Source organism: Gambusia affinis, linkage group LG16, assembly GCF_019740435.1.
Source record: "Gambusia affinis linkage group LG16, SWU_Gaff_1.0, whole genome shotgun sequence".
NCBI classification, from domain to species: Eukaryota; Metazoa; Chordata; class Actinopteri; order Cyprinodontiformes; family Poeciliidae; genus Gambusia; species Gambusia affinis.
The window spans coordinates 4,936,717-4,954,581 of record NC_057883.1 but is presented as its reverse complement, the minus strand read 5'-3'; the positions used below and the strand labels follow the sequence as shown (position 1 = coordinate 4,954,581).

Genomic DNA, 17,865 nt, shown 5'->3' with positions numbered 1-17,865 from the left:
CACCTACCTTTGCGTATAAAATAGCTGTTTAAATTTATTTTTTTACATATTTAAATAAACATTGATATATCAGTGTTAAATCACATTTGGAGACAATGTTTTGGGCATGAAATCCAATTTATTTTCATAAAAATGGAACTGTATGAAAACTAAAAACTAACAAGTTCATAATTTAAGTAAATTCAACAATGACCACATTGATACTTTTTCATCAACACAAAATGTGGAAAATGAAAACAAAAATTAAATGAAAATAGAACTTTTTTTATTATTGTTAAAACACTAAAAACAAACACCAAGTTCATTTTTAGATAATCCCTTTTGAGATAATCTAGGAAATGTTTCAGACATTTTATTTGTTGAACAAAGAACAAGAGAATCACTACACTACTCCCTTCTCAAATTTCTAGTATCCACAACTGTTTCTTAGTTTCACTTTTTAAAAAAATATACAAAAAAACGTTTAAAGAATCTCATTTCTCAGCAACATTACTGAGTATGTGCAAAGTTGTGTTCCCAGAAATGTTTAGAAATGCAACAAAATATTTCACTTTTATAAAGAAAATACAGCCAAGGAGAATTGGTGAATCTAAAATGCTAAAATGTAGCCAGCTCTGTGTGTACAAACTTTACATTCCAATCCTTAGTGTAAATTACTCTCCAATTATCAAAAATATATGTAAATAACAGGGTTAAACATTTTTTTTTAAAAAAAGCAGCATGTGTGATAAACATCATTCACTTGAACGTTTCTCTTCATGCCAGCGTGTGCGAACAGAGTTTTCCTGCGTTGCCGTTTAGCTTATCGGGTTTAGCTCCTTTGCTTTATGCTTCAGGTGCCTCTTGCGCATCTTAATAATCCACTTTATGGTGAGCTTAGCGAAATTTGCAGCCTTGAAGAGAGCCATGAAGACGACGCAGAGGATGCCGATGGAGCTCCAGGGATTCGCAGTCACGATCTGCACAGAAAGAAGCAGAGCTGACTTGAACACCGACAGACTCGCGTGTGCAGGCTGTTCTAGCGAGGGTAATAATATCTGTGGGGAAAACTTACCAGCCTGATTTCCTGAATGTAGGGGTCTCGCCACTCAAAGACAACAAAGAAGAGCTGAACCGTCTGTTGTGATTCAGGCCTCTTGTCGTTGAATTTCACCACTCCCGACTAGAAGAAGAACGAACAAAAGTGATGAAAAAGCAGCCTCCGATGAAGACGTCTTCTTGTGTGTGAGCTGGTAGCACCTCTTGCCGAAACTCCACAGCTTCGCTGCGTCTGCCGGACGTTTTCACGAGAGACATTTTGACCCAGGTTCTGAATCCTCCAGAGAAGGTCCACATGGAGTAATTCCGCTCGCAGTCACTCATGAACTCTGACTTGTTCGCACTCGAGGTGCCAGGAAAGAGAGGTGACATGAGCTGCCGGACTCAGACTTGTTCAACTTCAGACGCCTTGAAAAAGTATTTAAACCCCTTAAACGTTTTCACGTTTCATTGCAACTACAAACTTTACTGTATTTTGTCGTTTGGACTTTGAAGAACTTCCTTTCGGTGGAAGACTTTCAGGATAAAAACTGAAATTCTCGAGGAAGATCTTTAGTGGATCTACTCTAGCCAGGCGACAGGCTGGGTGGCTCCCTGGATGTTATTGTGAAGAATATTCACATATTCCTCACCGTAAAGAAATTTATGGTGAGGATTGGCGCCTCATTTCCAAAGTCCTTAGCTTTTTTTGCTTTATTGACTTTATTGAACGTATCACAAAACAGAAGACACTACAAATGTTATAAATTCTTTGAATACTAAAGATACGAGGCGTTTTGTGTATTCGTTTTTGCTAAAAAGTTACCACTATCCTCTTGGCTGCTTCTTAATCCTTCCTCGGTCTTTCGGTTTTTGTGTGTTAGCTAGTGTGCCATAATGTGAGAAGATTCAAGGGGTGTGAATACTTTTCGAGGCTGTGCAGCTGTTTGATCACACGTTTCAGAAGATAAAGGTGTACTCCCAACGACCTGAAGGTTTAACTAACTTTTAAGTCGATTTTTACCAAGCACAATCACTTCCCTCCGATATCCAGCTGACATTTTATTATCTGTGCCTGTTCTTTTACAGCGGTACAAACATTTCTACGTCAATACAGCGATGAGGGACAGTCTGTGAGACGCACTGTTCTGCCGAAGGTTTACTTTGTGGTGATAAAATTTTCGAGAATTAAAGCAGTCGGATCTTGTTTCAGAGACGTTTACATTTTTCTACCTAACATATAAAAGCTTAAGATAACTGACTGAAGAAAAGGCTGATTGCTTCAAGTTCAACATTGTATTGCAATACAATGAACAGATGGCCTGAAAACGAGCCGCCATCGGCAAACACTTGATTATCTTCCACGGCAAACAAAGCAGGATCAATACTTTAGGGGTCGCGCTTACCTTTCAATCAAGTCACTGAACTTCGCAAAGAGCATGTATGAAATGGCACTGAAGTCCTCCCGGGTTTCATTCTGGCTGAACTGCATGAAGATCAGCTCTTTGTTTTTCACGTCCGAAGGGCCACGGACCACCAGGGCCCGTTTCTGTGACACAGCAGGAGAGAGGATGTATGGCTGTAAATCAGCAGCTCCGGTTCACATAAAAAGAATTCAAACCACTTAAAGGGGCAGTATTGTGTGTTTTCATAGCACAGTCAAGTCATTTTGCTGCCTTCAGTTTTTATAAAAATGCTGCATATTTCAAATATTACTTAAAAAAAATGTGAATTTAACGCCTTGAAATTGGGCCTCTGTCTCTTTAAGAAGCTGCTGTTCTTTCTGAAACTCCGCCCTCAGGACGTCATCACAACATGGCTCCTCTTTTAACCCTGCAACAATGTTTCTACCAGCTCTTCTCTGAGCTCAGTCGATATGAATTTCCACCAGACGTTTGCCAATTGGTGTTGACTAGTTTGAAGGAGCTGAGTGGGGGAGGTGGAAGCTCAGAAGCGAGAAAACTGCAGCTCCTCGAAGGCGGGGCTAGGTCCACCCAGGTGTTTTGAAGAGCTGTATGGTTGCCATGGAGACTAAACAATTCCTCAAACATTGCATGAAAGAATCAAAGCAATGCTTTTGATGTGTTTTTGACGAGGGAGCAACATTATAACATGACGTAAATCTAACTCTGCCCCTTTAAAAGTTTTTCCACACTTTTTCCTATTAAAGCCACAGTATTTGTAGGGGGGATTTTATTTGACAGCACCTAAAAAAAAAAGCATTGCATTATTGTCGAAGATTTAGAAAAAGTCATGTTAAAAGTTTCAAGGGGCACCAATAAATTTTTGCATGTTCGACTGAATAACTGCGTTCACACCATACCTGTTTGTGCTCTGTGAACGGCCCAAAGTAAGTCACCTCTGTGGTCTCACAGTCCCTTTCCTGAGGCGTACCAGGGTCCACTAGAGGTGGGATGTTGTCATGGTAGTGATGTTTGCAGCTCAGCAGCTGAGCATCGTCAGGAAACAGAGCGATACCTGCTCGGAGACAGAAAAAACAAAAAAAATGCTTTGAATTTTTTTTACAGTTCAGACACTCGGATAGGACACAGCTTTACAGCGGACTCACTTAATTTCATTTGATCTTTTGCTTTCTGTTTGAATTCGTTCTATTTATTTAGTTTTTAGTTTTTCTTGTTTTGGATCAGTTGCCCGGCATTGTGCGTTTCAGCGCTGATGGTATGTAAAATGAACGCGATGCAATAAAAATGTGTTACATCCATGTTTAACACCTTCGCTTGCTCGTTATTATTTACGCCGACTTGATTGCCGGTGGTGTTAAAAAGTAGGTGTGAAGTAAAGCCTTAAAGTGCCAAATACTCTCCGTCTCTACTATGTAAACAGACTCACAAACTGTTCATTTTACCTCGACAAGATTTACCCAGAGAAAAACACTTTCTCCACAGGTGGAAAGATAATTATCAGCCTGGATAGTGATTGCTTCTGTGGTCATATCACAACCACAATTCTCAGAGTGTTTTATAAGGATTTTATGCGACAAATCAACACAAAGCTGAGTATAATTAAGAATAAGCATGTACAGTTACAATCGTAAGTGTTACTGGTTGTGTGTCTGCACACATCTGGAGAGTGTTTTACTCATTGTCGTCGTCACAAAATAGCTCAAGTTCAGACAGTTTGCCAATCAATCTGTGAAGAGCTGCTATCAAATCTTGTCACAGACTCTTAATCAGTCTTAATCTGACCTGAACTTTGAGTGGGCCACTACACTGTGTGACCTAAACCATTCCTTTGCGTTTGGATTGGTCCTTTTCAGCTTTCTTCAAGGCTCACGTTGTGCTCAGCTTCGTCCAAGTTCTGTTCCACTGGAATCGGCTTCACGCAGCTGCCACTGTGTTTCACCGTGCAGAATGCTTCAGGATGTTTCAAAATTACATTTTTGTCTCATCTAGCCTTCAGCCACATGCTTTTGTCCGTTAAGGAAACCTAAAAAGAGGAATTATGACGGCTTTCCATTTGCCAGCCTCCCACATTTGGGGAGTAAATGACAAATATTTGTCCTATCTAGTAGAGGCACTTCCAGAATTTTTTTCTATAGGGGTGCCCAGACCAGGCCGGTAGAAATTTTAACCAATTAATCTATTTTGTATTTATTTATCTCCTGGATTTTGCATGTGTGTCTTCAGTGAAGAGGATGTCTCTGTGTGCCTTTCAGTGACATGAACATGATTTTTTTGGAAGGACGAATGGGGTGGCTCAACATTTCTCAAACGGACCATGGCCCCCTGTGATCCTCCCTTGGCAGCACCACTGACTCTATCACCAATTTGTCCCAGTACTCCAAAATTACCACGGCTCCCCTAATATTTTTTGTGCTGCTCTCATACAAACCAGGAGGAGAGAAGGAGTCCACTTCCTTGTAGCTGACCGACATGACAGGCTGACTGAGTTTGTCCAGAAAGTCGGAGATGGTCTGGTAGGCCAGGAAAATCGCCACGGCGGTCAGCACCACGTAGATGAAGATGAGCAGCACGGTGAAGACGTTCTTCACGCAGGTTTTGCTGAATCTCCGCGGTGGACTGTTCCCTCTCACGTCATTCTCTGGAGTAGAATAAGGAAGGGGTGAAAACGTGAGGGCAAACACGAAGCGATGCTTTGAGACGAACTGCTTCAGAAGGAATATACTCCACGATGCTATAAGTGCGTCTACTTTCCTAGAGGAAACAGATTAAACCGAGGAACAGCCGCTTGCCTTGTCCGACGATGCCGTTGGACTCCTCGGGCACCGTCTCCTCGTCAACATCCTCGAAAGAGTCTTGAGACAAAGGACCATTGTCTTTGTCGTCTTCGTAGTTTTCATCGTTGAACTGTTTATTTAAAAGAAACAGAGAAGCGCTCTGATCTCGACGTAGCTTCAAATATGCTGCGTCATTAAACAGTTTATACGAATAACTCAGAGGGCCCGTCTCTGGGTGAAACATCTTCAGCATGTTTATGACTAACTCCTGACTACATCTGCAGCTTTATATCGCCAGCTCCTGCAGTCACCTGTCCAGACCTGTTATCTGATGAAATCAGCAGAGGTAAACAGAGATGAATGACACAACAGTGATTAGGTCTGCCACAGCACAAAAACATGCCAATCAGTGTTAATTTTTGATTAACTATTTTCAACCGATTCCTAAAAAGATTTTTTTTTTAGGCTAAACATTTAATCAAACAAGCTGGGGCAATGTTTAGTCAACTCAGGGTTGAATTTGTTCATTCAGTTGGACTGTTTTGACCCAGCATGTTCCACAATGTAAAAAAATATACCGATGGACGAGGATTTTTTTATTTTTTACTGTTACTTTGATGCAGTATTATTTTGCCACAACTAAATAAGTACTTGATTTCTTTTTAAGTAGTTCTGAAATTCATTTACATTGTGGTTTTATATTTTAGAAATATTTTAAATTATTTGCTTTGGTTTATACGTTGTTGGGGTTTTTTTTTATTCGTGTTATGGACGTAAAGACTGTCATTAAAGTTTGAATTGTATTGAACTGAAGTAACATTATATATTTGGACAAACTTTATAAACTCCACTAGTTTGTTACGCTGTTACAGCAGCTTTACTTATTCTCACACCGTTAATGAAGCTAACGTTAAAACTACAGCAGAAAACGTTGTAGCTGCAAATTTCATCGAGTGTTTTTGCCCTGAGTTTGAACAAAATCCGTCCAAAATGGCAACAGCTAAACAACGACCTGTTGCTTAGTAGCGTGGTACTACATGACTTATGAAGCAGCAGCATGCCGTTTTCAGCTCCAGTCGTCGACAGCATAGTCACATGACTCGAAGAGAGTTGTTTATGGAGTATTTCGACAAACGTGAAAGACAAATAAATGGAAGTTATAATGTTACCTGTTGGTAGGAACTCCTGCTTCCCGTTCCGGGCATTCCTCCGCTCTTCTTTCCCTCTAAGTGGAGGTGACGTAAAGCCCTTGAAGCTGTTTCTAATTGTTCACAGATCTGTCTTTAAGTAACGCATGCATGTTTAAGGAAATATCACTTCCCTACCCTGGCGCGCGCTCCAGTTCGCCGGCGTCCACTCCAACCCGAACCCCCCACTCATCCAGCCCCACTCCCCACCCCTAACACAACCGGCCTTGGTGACGATAATAGCGGCCCATCCCGTGATAACCAGGCACCTCTACAGGCTGCGATACACTTTAAAGGTTGCTGTTTCCTTGACGTGCTTTTCTTGTTTCCTCCATCCTATCCTAAGTCTGATGGAACCTATCGCTGTGTTCACATGCTCACGGGAATGTTCAAAGTTATTCTTCCTCTTCTTCTTTTTTCTTTTAAGCATTTCTCCGGGATTAGAGGATTTTATTGACAGTCACCAGACAGGAAATGAGTATGCCTCACGGTCGGGAGTCGAACCCAGGACTGCAGCCTCTGTATCCCTGAAGTTAATGTTTTTGCTCCAAAAGATACTTTTACTGTAATAGCGTTACACAGCAATACTGTAACCCTACCATCCCCAAATAAAACCACCTAATTTTTTTTCCCTCTAAATTCACACTACCATTTACCGCTCCAAAAAATGTTTTTTCACCAAAGTGCTTTGTTCAGAAGTTTACATTACGAAATTCTTGTTTTTTTATGTCATTATTTTCTAGGACGTATCTGAAAAAATTGTAAAGTTATCTTGCTGCAACAAGGTATAAATCCTTACTTGGTTATCTTTATTTACAGATTTATTTCCTCATTTGTTTATTTATTTGTCGTCAGTCTTCCACAAATAACCACAAAAATGTAAAATGATATCCAAAGAGAAACTAGGTAAATGTAAGTCATTGTCAAATTTATTATTTATGCAACACATTCAAACACCTTAAGTTTACTTGTTTTACAGTCAAATAACTGTATAAGTATAAAAATATAAATAACAACAACAATAGCAACAAGATTGAGATCTTAAATCTTTTTCCAGAGGAATCTGGCAACATAACAGTACCGTTTACGTTTGCAATTAACAACATCAACATCCAATCAGAGGAATGTTGATGTTCAGTTTTGAAAGAATAAAATAATTGAAAAAATAAAATAAATTAAAAACATCTAAAAACTCACATTACGTGGTTGATTGAATAAATGTAATTCCACAAACCTTTTCTGACAAGACTAGTCACATTTCCGAGAGTTCGCAAACGCAACACCAAAAGTGTGAGGAAGGGGAAGTCGCTGGATGGGTTTCCGCACGAGGAGTCTCCAAACAACGTCCCTGCCATGGCAACGACGCAGATTTGGGTCCTGTTCGTGCTTCTTTCTGTGAGTTTAGCCGAAGAAGTTAAGTTAAATCACAAACCAGCCACAAAACCTGTGCGACTTTTTACTGAGGAGGAGCTCCAGAGATACGACGGCAGTGAGGTAAACTCTTACCGTAATAACTCCTCGGTTTCTGAATATGTGTTTATGAGCGCTCCGTTCAATCGTGATAAGGAGTAACTTTGTGCTCACCTGCCTGTTTCAGGAAGGCCAGCCAATTTACATGGCAATAAAAGGTGTTGTGTTTGATGTCTCCAAAGGAAAAGGTATTTAAAAAAAAAGAAAAAAGAGGAGCACGCTGAAAGAAAAAACGTCCAACCCTTCTAAATAGTTGAACCCAGACCAGTTTTCTGTCAACCCACATTACAATATTTACTGTCAATAATGTGTCGTTTGTTTGGCCCGTTGCAGAGTTTTATGGTAAAGATGCTTCCTATAACGCTCTAGTTGGGAAGGACTCCACCCGGGCTGTGGCCAAGATGTCCCTGAACCCAGCAGACCTGACATCAGACACTGTGAGTAACGCAAAAGGACCGGAGGTGCCCCCCTCTTAATTGTCCAAACCGTCTTCAGGCTGATACGCGTCCATACACAGAATGATATCCAATCCTTCCTTTGTTTCGAAAACAAATCTGCATTTTCATCCACTTTCAGTTCATGAACGCACCACTCCATAATATGGGTTTTGAAACAGCTTGTTTTTCACAATGGGGCTTTTCATTTTTCCAGAGTAGTGACCACTAAAGCGTAACAGCGTGGACCAGACTAAAACTCATTAGGCACACCATCCTGAGCTCTGCTTTCACATGATCATATCGGCCTCAAGCATTTTTTTTATATCAGACAAAATGTAAACAGTCTTCAAATAATAATTTCATTTATTACATTCTCGCTTCTCTTTCCGATTCAGAGATGATTTTATTTCAGCTACATTTAATGGTTTTAGGCATAATTTTATAAGTGCATGCTTTGACTAGGACACAGAAAAACCTTCATTTTGATGACAGAATTCACAGTTCTATCATTTACATCATTTTATATTATTTTAGAGACACAAAAAACAGAAGAAATCTCAGGGGAAATAATCTCAAAGAAAGTTTTTTTTTTCCCCTTTGCCACGTTTTAAACAAAAACTCTCAGATTTGCCTAAAGTTTAGATTGTAGCGATCTCAGCTTTGCTCCACAGAAATAAATGACGTCAGCTTTATTGTCAAGAAGACAGTTGGTATTGTTCATCGCTTTGGCTTCACAAAGTCCACACAACCAAACTTCCTGCTGTTGTCACCAGAACATCATCATCATCATCATTCTGTGACTCATCGGATTCGGATTCCTCTGGAGCAAAGATGACCCTCGCGTTTGTCCTCAGCAAACAGCGATCAGACGTTACTCGCTGAAGGTCGGCGCTCCGTGGAGCCGAGATGCAGCGGAAACCAGAAGCTTACGTACACCTGGTCAAAAGAGTCGCACACACCTGACGTTAAATCAGGACAAACTTCTCCTGTTTCAGGCCAGTTAGAGTTACTACAGTTATTTCTGTTTGCTAAATGCCACAATAAAGAGAGGAAGGATGTGTCAGAAATTTGTTAATGAATGTCTTCAAAATGGGTTTTTGATAGCGTTACCTTTTGTGTGACTTGGGTCAAACCTTTTGGGTTTCAAGTCACAAATCTGTGACCAATAGGATACAATATGATTTGCTAGTTTAAGAGAACCATTTGCATCAATATCATTACAAAAACCAACTAAAATATTATTTCACTATTTTCCTTCGAAGCTCTTTGAGGCATCAGGCATTGAAATAAAAATTTGAAAATTTCAAAACAAATCCATCTTAAACTTGATGATATGGATCAGTATTAACATATTGCATCTTTGTAATTGGATCGTCAATCATTAATCGATATCGATCGATGCGTTGTTGCACCGCTGGTAGGAAGGCGTCCCCACAGCATCATGCTGCCACCACCACGTGTGGTTGATGTTCAGGGTGACATGGGTATCAGAGTAAATACCATGAGTGGAAGTGCCCACCATACTTTTCAGATATTCTTTGTTTGTAAAAATTGGAAGTGATGCGTTAATATTGTTATTGATTCCACTTCCTTTCACAGATAAGCGACCCGTTTTATTGGTCTTTCACAGAAATACAAATGAAATTCGATGAAGTTTGAGGTTGAAATGTGATCAAATGTAAAAACGAAACAACAAAAACGTTCAACTAGTATGAATAGTTTTGCAAAGCGCTGTAAAAAATGTATTTATTTTTTTATCTCTCCATGTACAGACAGGGCTCACGGAGGAGCAGCTCCAGTCTTTGGACAGCGTGTTTGAAGGAACGTACAAAGCCAAGTATCCCATCGTGGGTTACACCGCAGCACGTCTCCTCAACGCGGACGGAAGCCCCAACAGAGACTTCAAACCAGAAGACCAGCCTCATTTTCAAACCCGAGATGAATTTTAACATCATCTCAGGTTTTTGTTTTTCTACTCTGGTCAAAAGGTGTTCTGATCTAAAGGTTTTTATGGTTATGTAAGATTTGTTCCCATTGTTCTTACTTGATGTGATCCCTGTGGGTTATTTGTCTTCTCTGTTTTGACAAATTTCTTGAGTCGTCTATTTTTACCCTGGTTGTTGCCTTAGGCTTAAAAGAGAGATTTTATTAGTGCCCCAGAAAACTACCAATATTCATAGAAAATGTTCATTTCAAAAATGTGAAATAAACAGGCTACTTCCTGACTCTGTCTGTGCACTACATACTTTTCTGTTTGTATTTGCATCACACTTAAAAAAAAAAACAACCTGAAACCACCAAAGTCATTTCAGCAGTTCTTTGATCACTTTTCTTGTTAAAAGTGAAACAGCTCATTTAAATCGGTTAGTATCTCAAACTGCTTTTAAAGGGGCAGTATGAAGTGTTTTGCAGCCAGATAGTATTATTTTATAGCGCAGTCAAGTAAATATGTGACCTTCAGTCGTTCTAAAAATGCTGTACATACCAAAAATCCCTTTAAAAAAAATCTGACTTTGCAATTTGACACCTCGTAATTGGGCCTCTGTCTCTTTAAAGACTCCTGTTCATTATGAAACTCCACCTTCAGGAAGTCCTCACCACATGGCTCCTCTGTTAATATCAACAACGTTTTTACCGAGAAGTAGCTCACATAATGAGTTCAGCATTATACCACATGCTAATTGCTGCTGGCTAGTCTGAAGGAGCTGAGTTGTGGAGTCTCGGGGGAGGGCTGCTTTGTGAAGCGGAGGATTAGGAAGATGGCGCTAGGCCCACCCAGGCATTTTAGGGTATGTTTTTGATGAAAGGATAACATTATAACATGATGGAAAGGGAAACAAAAAAGTCTATTTTACATAATACTGCGCCTTGAAGGTTGGTCCATTGATTTTCAGTACGCTTAAGCTCAGAGCTTCTGAACAAGCTTAGCGTTAGCTGACTTTATCTATGCAAAACCAGTTTGGACTGGAGCTTTGAGAGTCTGGAACATCCAACTGCGCCCAAGTTTTAACCACCTAACTATTAATTTGAGAGACCGTGGAATCACTTAAAACCAATCCTCTATCTTAATCATTCGACTCACTTTGTGCAATGCACCACCACCTCTTGCAGGGAAAGAGCCTTGCAGCGTGATGCTACCAGCACACTAGAGACTTTATAATTTTCAATAAAAAGCATGTTATTCAAGGCCTCTGTGTGTCTCCCTCTGGCCACTGAAGTTCAAGGCTCCCAGATGACTCCATGAAAAAGCCTCACATGACAGAAGCTCACAAACTGCTAAGAAAAAGGAACAAAAGCTGAAAACTCCTAAAAATATGTGTTCACAACTGGACTGTTTTCTTTGTTGGGCTAGAAGAATATTTTTTACGTATTCCATCGTGTGGGGTACATAAGAAGCGTGTAACTTGTAACTCTAAATCATGGTTTATTTTCATTATCTTTCCTATACTGAACTCTCTCTTTTTTTCCACATTTGAACCACAAACTTCAACATGATCTTACTGCCGTTTTGTGTGACAGACTAGTAAACAGTTGTCCATAATTGTCAAGTGAAAGGAATATGGAACAAGTTTTCCAAAACATTTTATAAACAAAAACCTTATAGGTGTGAAATAGATCTGTTTTCAGTCCCCCTAAATAAAAAGCATTAGCTACAAATACATCCAGCGTGTCTACAAGCTTTATATTGTGTTTTTAAAACAGTCGAGTTTGATTTTAAATTACTGCCAGGCTTGCTTCAGATTAGAACCTTGATTAGATTTAAGTCTGGCTCCATTGTAGCTCAATTCACCGTTCATCCCTGGTTTTTGATCAGCATTCTACTTAATATCTTATTATTAAAGATAGTAATAATATCTTTAATAATAAGATATTATTATTAAATATATCTTATTTAATAATAATAAGATATATTTAATAATCTTATTATTAAATATATGGGCTGCACAGTGGCGCAGTTGGTAGAGCTGTTGCTTTGCAGCAAGAAGGTCCTGGGTTCGATTCCCGGCCCGGGGTCTTTCTGCATGGAGTTTGCATGTTCTCCCTGTGCATGGTGGGTTTTCTCCGGGTTCTCCGGCTTCCAATTGGTCTCTCTAAATTCTCCCTAGGTGTGAGTGTGTGTGTGAATGATTGTGTGTCTCTGTGTTGCCCTGCGACAGACTGGCGACCTGTTCAAGTAGAACCCCGCCTCTCGCCCGGAACGTAGCTGGAGATAGAAACCAGCAACCCTCCTGACCCCATTAGGGACAAAGGGTGAATAGAAAATGGATTGATGGATATTATTATTATTATTATTATTATGTCTCATTTCCTCGTCCGCCACTGCATGCTGAAACCTTTAATCTGCGTTTTTTAATCTTCTGCGTAGGTGTTGGCTCAGGATGTAAAGAATCAGAGTCCCCTGCAGTTAAAGCTCAGAGTTCGGTTTCACCCAGAGTATACAGAGATGAGAGCTGATCCAAGACGTCACCAGGAGGCTCTTCTTCCTGCAGGTGAAGGAGGACATTCTCTCAGGAAACATCTACTTGCCCTCCAGATGCTGCCAAGATCTTGGACTTATGCGCTGAAAAAGTGTGAGCCGAGCGACCAGTGAGTAACTACCTGCTGTTAATTCACTGAAACGTTAACAGACTCGATAAATAGTTCGACATCTGAAGTAACGAGGAAACACCTGCAGGTACTTTTGAGTCATTTCGATCAGTGGGGGCCCACCAGAGACTCTCAGAAAGTTTGAGGGAATAATGCAAAAATATACATTATCTAGAAGAATGATGATTAAAATTATTTATTTATTAATTTCATTTTTCATATATTAACTTTTTTTTTAATTTCAAAATTTATTTATGCTTTAACATGAGGTAAAGCATAAATAAAGGCAATGCAATAGTTATACAGTTAACAGCGTACCTTTAAATACAAGCCCAATTATACCCACATATATACACCTAATCCATCAGCTGGCAGCTACACACTCCCACTGTTTGCTGAAGGCCGCTTTGACGGCCTCGATCCTGCACCACCACTCTGAACCGAACGCCGTCTGTCCTCATATTAAAAAAATAAAAAAATAAAAAAATGGAGCTTGAAATATGGGAACTAAGCAGTTGGTATTAACTTCCCGTTTTTTTGTTACTTCCAAAGACTCACAGCATCCGAATTGTATCTGGCTTTTGGGGGGGGTTACTGTTTTACAAAAAGGCTGCCCGGCCTCTTGGTGAAACGAGGAGCATTTACATAAAATGGATCAAGTCAGAGAAAACATACTGCGTTAGCGGACAGAAACAGAATATATTAACTTATTAAATAATTTGTTTATCAAATTCATATATATATATATATAAAATCAGAAAATCAAATCTGTTTATTTTTATATAAGTTAAAACAACTAATTGAAACGTTATTTGCCTATCTCATCATTTCAATTGGTTCATTGTCAAAATTGCTAAGCTATGTGTTGGATTACTGGGAAAATTAGCAAGACTTTTCAATAGCTCAACTCAATTTCACTTCGATTCAGTTCATTTATTTAGAGCCAATCCACAACAAATGTCTCAAGACACACAAAAAAATCCTTTCAGTTCAATCACTTATACATTCCTATTGATCCTAGTTATCAAACAGTGTGTTAGCTCAGTTTATTATTCAAATTAGTTTCAAACGTTTTCTAAGGAAGCCCAACAAACTGAATTGAGTCATTCTCCTCTATCATTCAAGAACATAATCATCTGTAATCCCTTTTTTACATTTTTTTTACGTAGAGTAAAATATAAATATGTCTCTAACTATTTAGAGGGAAGAGGCTGCGATCGAGTACCTAAAGATCGCACAAACGCTGGACATGTTTGGTGTTACTTACTTCAAGACGAAGGACAAGAAGGAAGCAGAGCTGTGGCTGGGACTGGATGCAGTTGGTGTTAAAATCTACCCAAAAGACAACAAGTAAGACATTTAGCTGGTTTATATCTTTAGGTTCTGCTGTGCAAAAGCTACATTATAATTGCAACACCACTAACTGGACATATTAATAGCATTCCGACATGCGCTGGACGTGAGGTCAACAAACCAGCATCGAAACCTCAGTCATTGACCTCGGTTGCCCTTTCGGTTTGAGTTGCACATTTGACCACACTGGTAGTTGCTCCAAAAGGCCACATTCCTCTTCATGTCGCTATGGCAAGGATTCAACGTCCCCAAATGTTGTTGTTGTCACAATGCATTTGCTTGTTTCACTCAGTTATGTAAAAAATAGGTATTTTTCTAGATTGACACCTGTGAGTCGATTTCTGTGGGCTGACGTGAGAAACGTTCATTACGAGGGTAAAAGGCTTACCATCGAAACGATGGGAAGGAGCGGCCCTGTAAGTACACAACGGTTCCTATGATCTGTATAATGTGTCAACTGTGACAGCATATTAGGGTAAAAAAAAAAAAAGAAAAAGAAAAAGGAGTAAATTTCTATCAAAAACTTCAGGAATTTTGAGATTAGTCTCAGAAATGTTCTAGTAAAAACAAGGAAATTTCCCCATTTCAAAAGAACGCAGAAATTTTGAGATTATTGTCTCGAAAAAATCTCTTGTAACTCCAGAGAATTTAGAAAAGATTTTCCAAATGTCCATTCAGAAATCTTCAAGTTTCCCCCTGTCAAATTTTCTGCTTTTCAAAATAGTTTTTTGACAAAATGTCTGAGAATAGTCTCAAAATTATTATTATTTTTTTTTCCTGAGATTAATCTAAAAATTTCTGGGTTTCTTTTCTTTTCAACCTACTCTGAAATGTATTTTTTATTTTATTTCTTTAATTAGTCTCAAAGTTTCAGGGATCCTAATATGCCGTCGTAGTTAACAGACTAACCGGGTTTTCAATTCCCTTTGTAAGTTGAGCAGTGTGTTTCATGAGGATCTCTTTATTTTTATTTTTGCAGTCTTTGAAGTTGTACGCTGAACAAAGTCGGGACACAAATAAGCGCATCCTGGAGCTTATCAGGAGCAACCACTTGCTGCACACCCGCCGCCAAGAGCCCCACAGCGCCGAGGTTCAGCAGCTGAAGGCTCGGGCCAGAGAGCAGAGTCTGTGGAAGAGATAATCAGAGCCGGGGATAAAATACGCCCAAATTGAACTGATTTAGACAAAGAGGTTAGACAAGACTTTTTTAATTAGCATCCTTATAAATCTGGAAGCCTTACCGTCCTGGAACCATGTTAACACAAGTGATAATTCATGCTATCTTTAAAAGATTTCTTAAAAAGAAAATAAGGCTTCTCATTTTCTCCAGACGTTGGTCGGGTTTTCCTTTCTTTCTCGCCGGATTTCTTGGGATAGCTTACAAAAATTTTACCTGGCTTCTGCCTTCCTAGCGCAACTCTGCTCGATTCAAATCTCGTCAGGGACAGTCTGGGATTTCTCCCATTGACTTGGATTCCTCATCAGCAAACACAAGGAAAAGTTGTGAAGTGTTTTTAGAATTTGACTTTGTTCAGTCGGCGTTGGCCTTCGCTTCCAAAAACTGAATTACTTGTCTCTCTCTGCAATGAGGGATGGTTGATTACAGCGCGGGAAATTTCCTTTAAGCTTCATAGTGGCTGGAATCCTGTTAAAGGGTTTGAGAGATCATCACATATAGTCATATTCAATAAATTATAATATGCCTTCTGATGCTTTTGCATTCAGCAGATTAAAAAGAAGCTTTTGAAAATAACCTTTAGGATTGTATTAAGCACACTTTTCACTAAACCTACATTCTGCGCTATAAGATGTTTTTCCTTTTATTGGTTTGATGTAGTATTATCATTTTAAATGTTATGTTGTCATTAACTGCAAGTGGAAAAATCATCATAATTAACCGAAATAAAGGCTGAAAAACACCCGTTTGCGTGTAATTAATCTCCACAATGTGTTTCATAATGGTTTCACACATTTGTACTTTTCAATAATATTCTAAGTTATTGAATAGGTTTGTAAACCAGATGGGTGGCAGGTTATCTAAAAATAACATTAAGTCAAAATATACTGCAGGTAAATAGCAATGGATCAAATATGGACGCCACAAAAAGAGAAAAACAAATAAAAACAAAAAAAAAGACTAAATATTTGTGAGATACTATAATTTTAAATCTGGGCAGGGTTGTACTTGTTCTAAACTTGATACCAAAACATTACCATCCACAGTATTAAATATGGTTAATAAGTTTAAAAGCACAAAAATAACAAGGTTAGCCATATTAAGCTACAACTTTCTTAAAGCTTCAGTATGTATAGCTTTTATTAAAAACATATTCTTAAATATATTTGTTAAAACTGTCACCACGTTGTGACAATAAAGTATGATACAGATAATCTGTGAAAAAAATTGACCCCTCTGCCTTCTCCCAGTGCTAACCGGAAACAACCAATCAGAGCCAGGCAGTGGGTCTTAGTGTAACCTGGTTGCATTTCTCTTTTGTTATAATTACACAAAATGTCTTTTTTGTGGTTATATGTCTTATTCCTTAAAAACCTTTAAAAACTCTCATTGTTTTTAACATTACTTTAAGATCGGAAGCCCCTCTATTTTATTTCTTCTTCTGTGGTATTGTCTTTAAATTGTTTGCGCCCCTAAGATCCTCCCCTTTTGTCATGTTGTCCTGTGTGCTGTTTATTTTTTGTCTAAATACATCCACGTTATTTATAGATCTATTAAGTTAATGTTTGTTATCACTGTTGTTATATATGAATCCATTCTTTAATGTAAATATTTAAGTGAACCTACAAAATATCTGCAAAATAGCAGAAACTGACTTTAGTTGAGTTATGTACTTGCTGTTCTCGTCGGAATGAATCGAGGAACCATCCATCTTAAAGAAATCCCGTGTCACGGCTCTGATCGTTCAATAAAACCAGCACAACGCAGAAAGGATCCGGTGACATTAGCGTTGTCATTCATGCACTACTCCGGTCCCTCACATTGATACAGCTCTCTCCTATGATACAGCTCCTGCCTGATAGCAGAACTGGTTGTGAATGCTAAGGCTAGTTAGCATAGCTACCAATGACGACGAGATAAACGTTTTTCTACTAACAGTGCATTGTTTCTATGTTATTACCACTTTTTAAAGGTTTGATTGGCTTTAATGGCCTTTAATTGATAGTTAATTAACAGGAAAGTGGAAAATGAGAGAAGGGGAAGACATGCGGCGAAGGTCACCAGGCCGGGAATTGAACCTGCAACAGCCGTGTCGAGGACTAAGGCCTCCGTATGTGGGTTGTGCTTTACACCGGCGCCACCACAGCACACCCCGCTATTACCACATTTAACGTTCACAAGAGTGATTGACAGCGCTAAGGCACTCCTCCTGACTCTTATTGGTTGCTTTTGACCGGGAGTGGTGCATTTGTTCAGACATCAATAGCAGCTCAAGCAGGAAGTGGAGGAGATACATTTTTTTCCCACAGATCATCCGTCTCATATTATTCTATCACGACATGGTGACAGTTTCAACAAATACAAAAAAAACCCCAACATATTTTTCAGTTACATACCGCAGCTTTGAACTTTTTAGAAAGAAATAGTAGTTTTGGTAAC

The 17,865-nt window shown here is 39.1% G+C and overlaps 2 protein-coding genes across 2 annotated transcripts; one reads left to right on the top strand and one right to left on the bottom strand.

Annotated features, from left to right (window-relative positions):
• Positions 1-98: 98 nt before the first annotated feature.
• On the bottom strand, positions 99-6,603 carry pacc1 (proton activated chloride channel 1). The gene is made up of 8 exons (XM_044142925.1): positions 6,385-6,603; positions 5,231-5,345; positions 4,870-5,079; positions 3,341-3,495; positions 2,424-2,566; positions 1,240-1,381; positions 1,055-1,162; positions 99-959 (listed from the first exon to the last, which is right to left on the bottom strand). Exons 1-8 carry the CDS (start codon positions 6,418-6,420, stop codon positions 798-800), a joined length of 1,071 nt encoding a protein of 356 aa, XP_043998860.1. The 5' UTR covers positions 6,421-6,603; the 3' UTR covers positions 99-797.
• A 1,067-nt stretch (positions 6,604-7,670) lies between these two features.
• On the top strand, positions 7,671-10,534 carry nenf (neudesin neurotrophic factor). The gene is made up of 4 exons (XM_044142960.1): positions 7,671-7,896; positions 8,000-8,060; positions 8,206-8,309; positions 10,082-10,534. The coding sequence occupies exons 1-4, from the start codon at positions 7,756-7,758 to the stop codon at positions 10,256-10,258; spliced, it is 483 nt and encodes a 160-aa protein (XP_043998895.1). The 5' UTR covers positions 7,671-7,755; the 3' UTR covers positions 10,259-10,534.
• Positions 10,535-17,865: the final 7,331 nt, after the last annotated feature.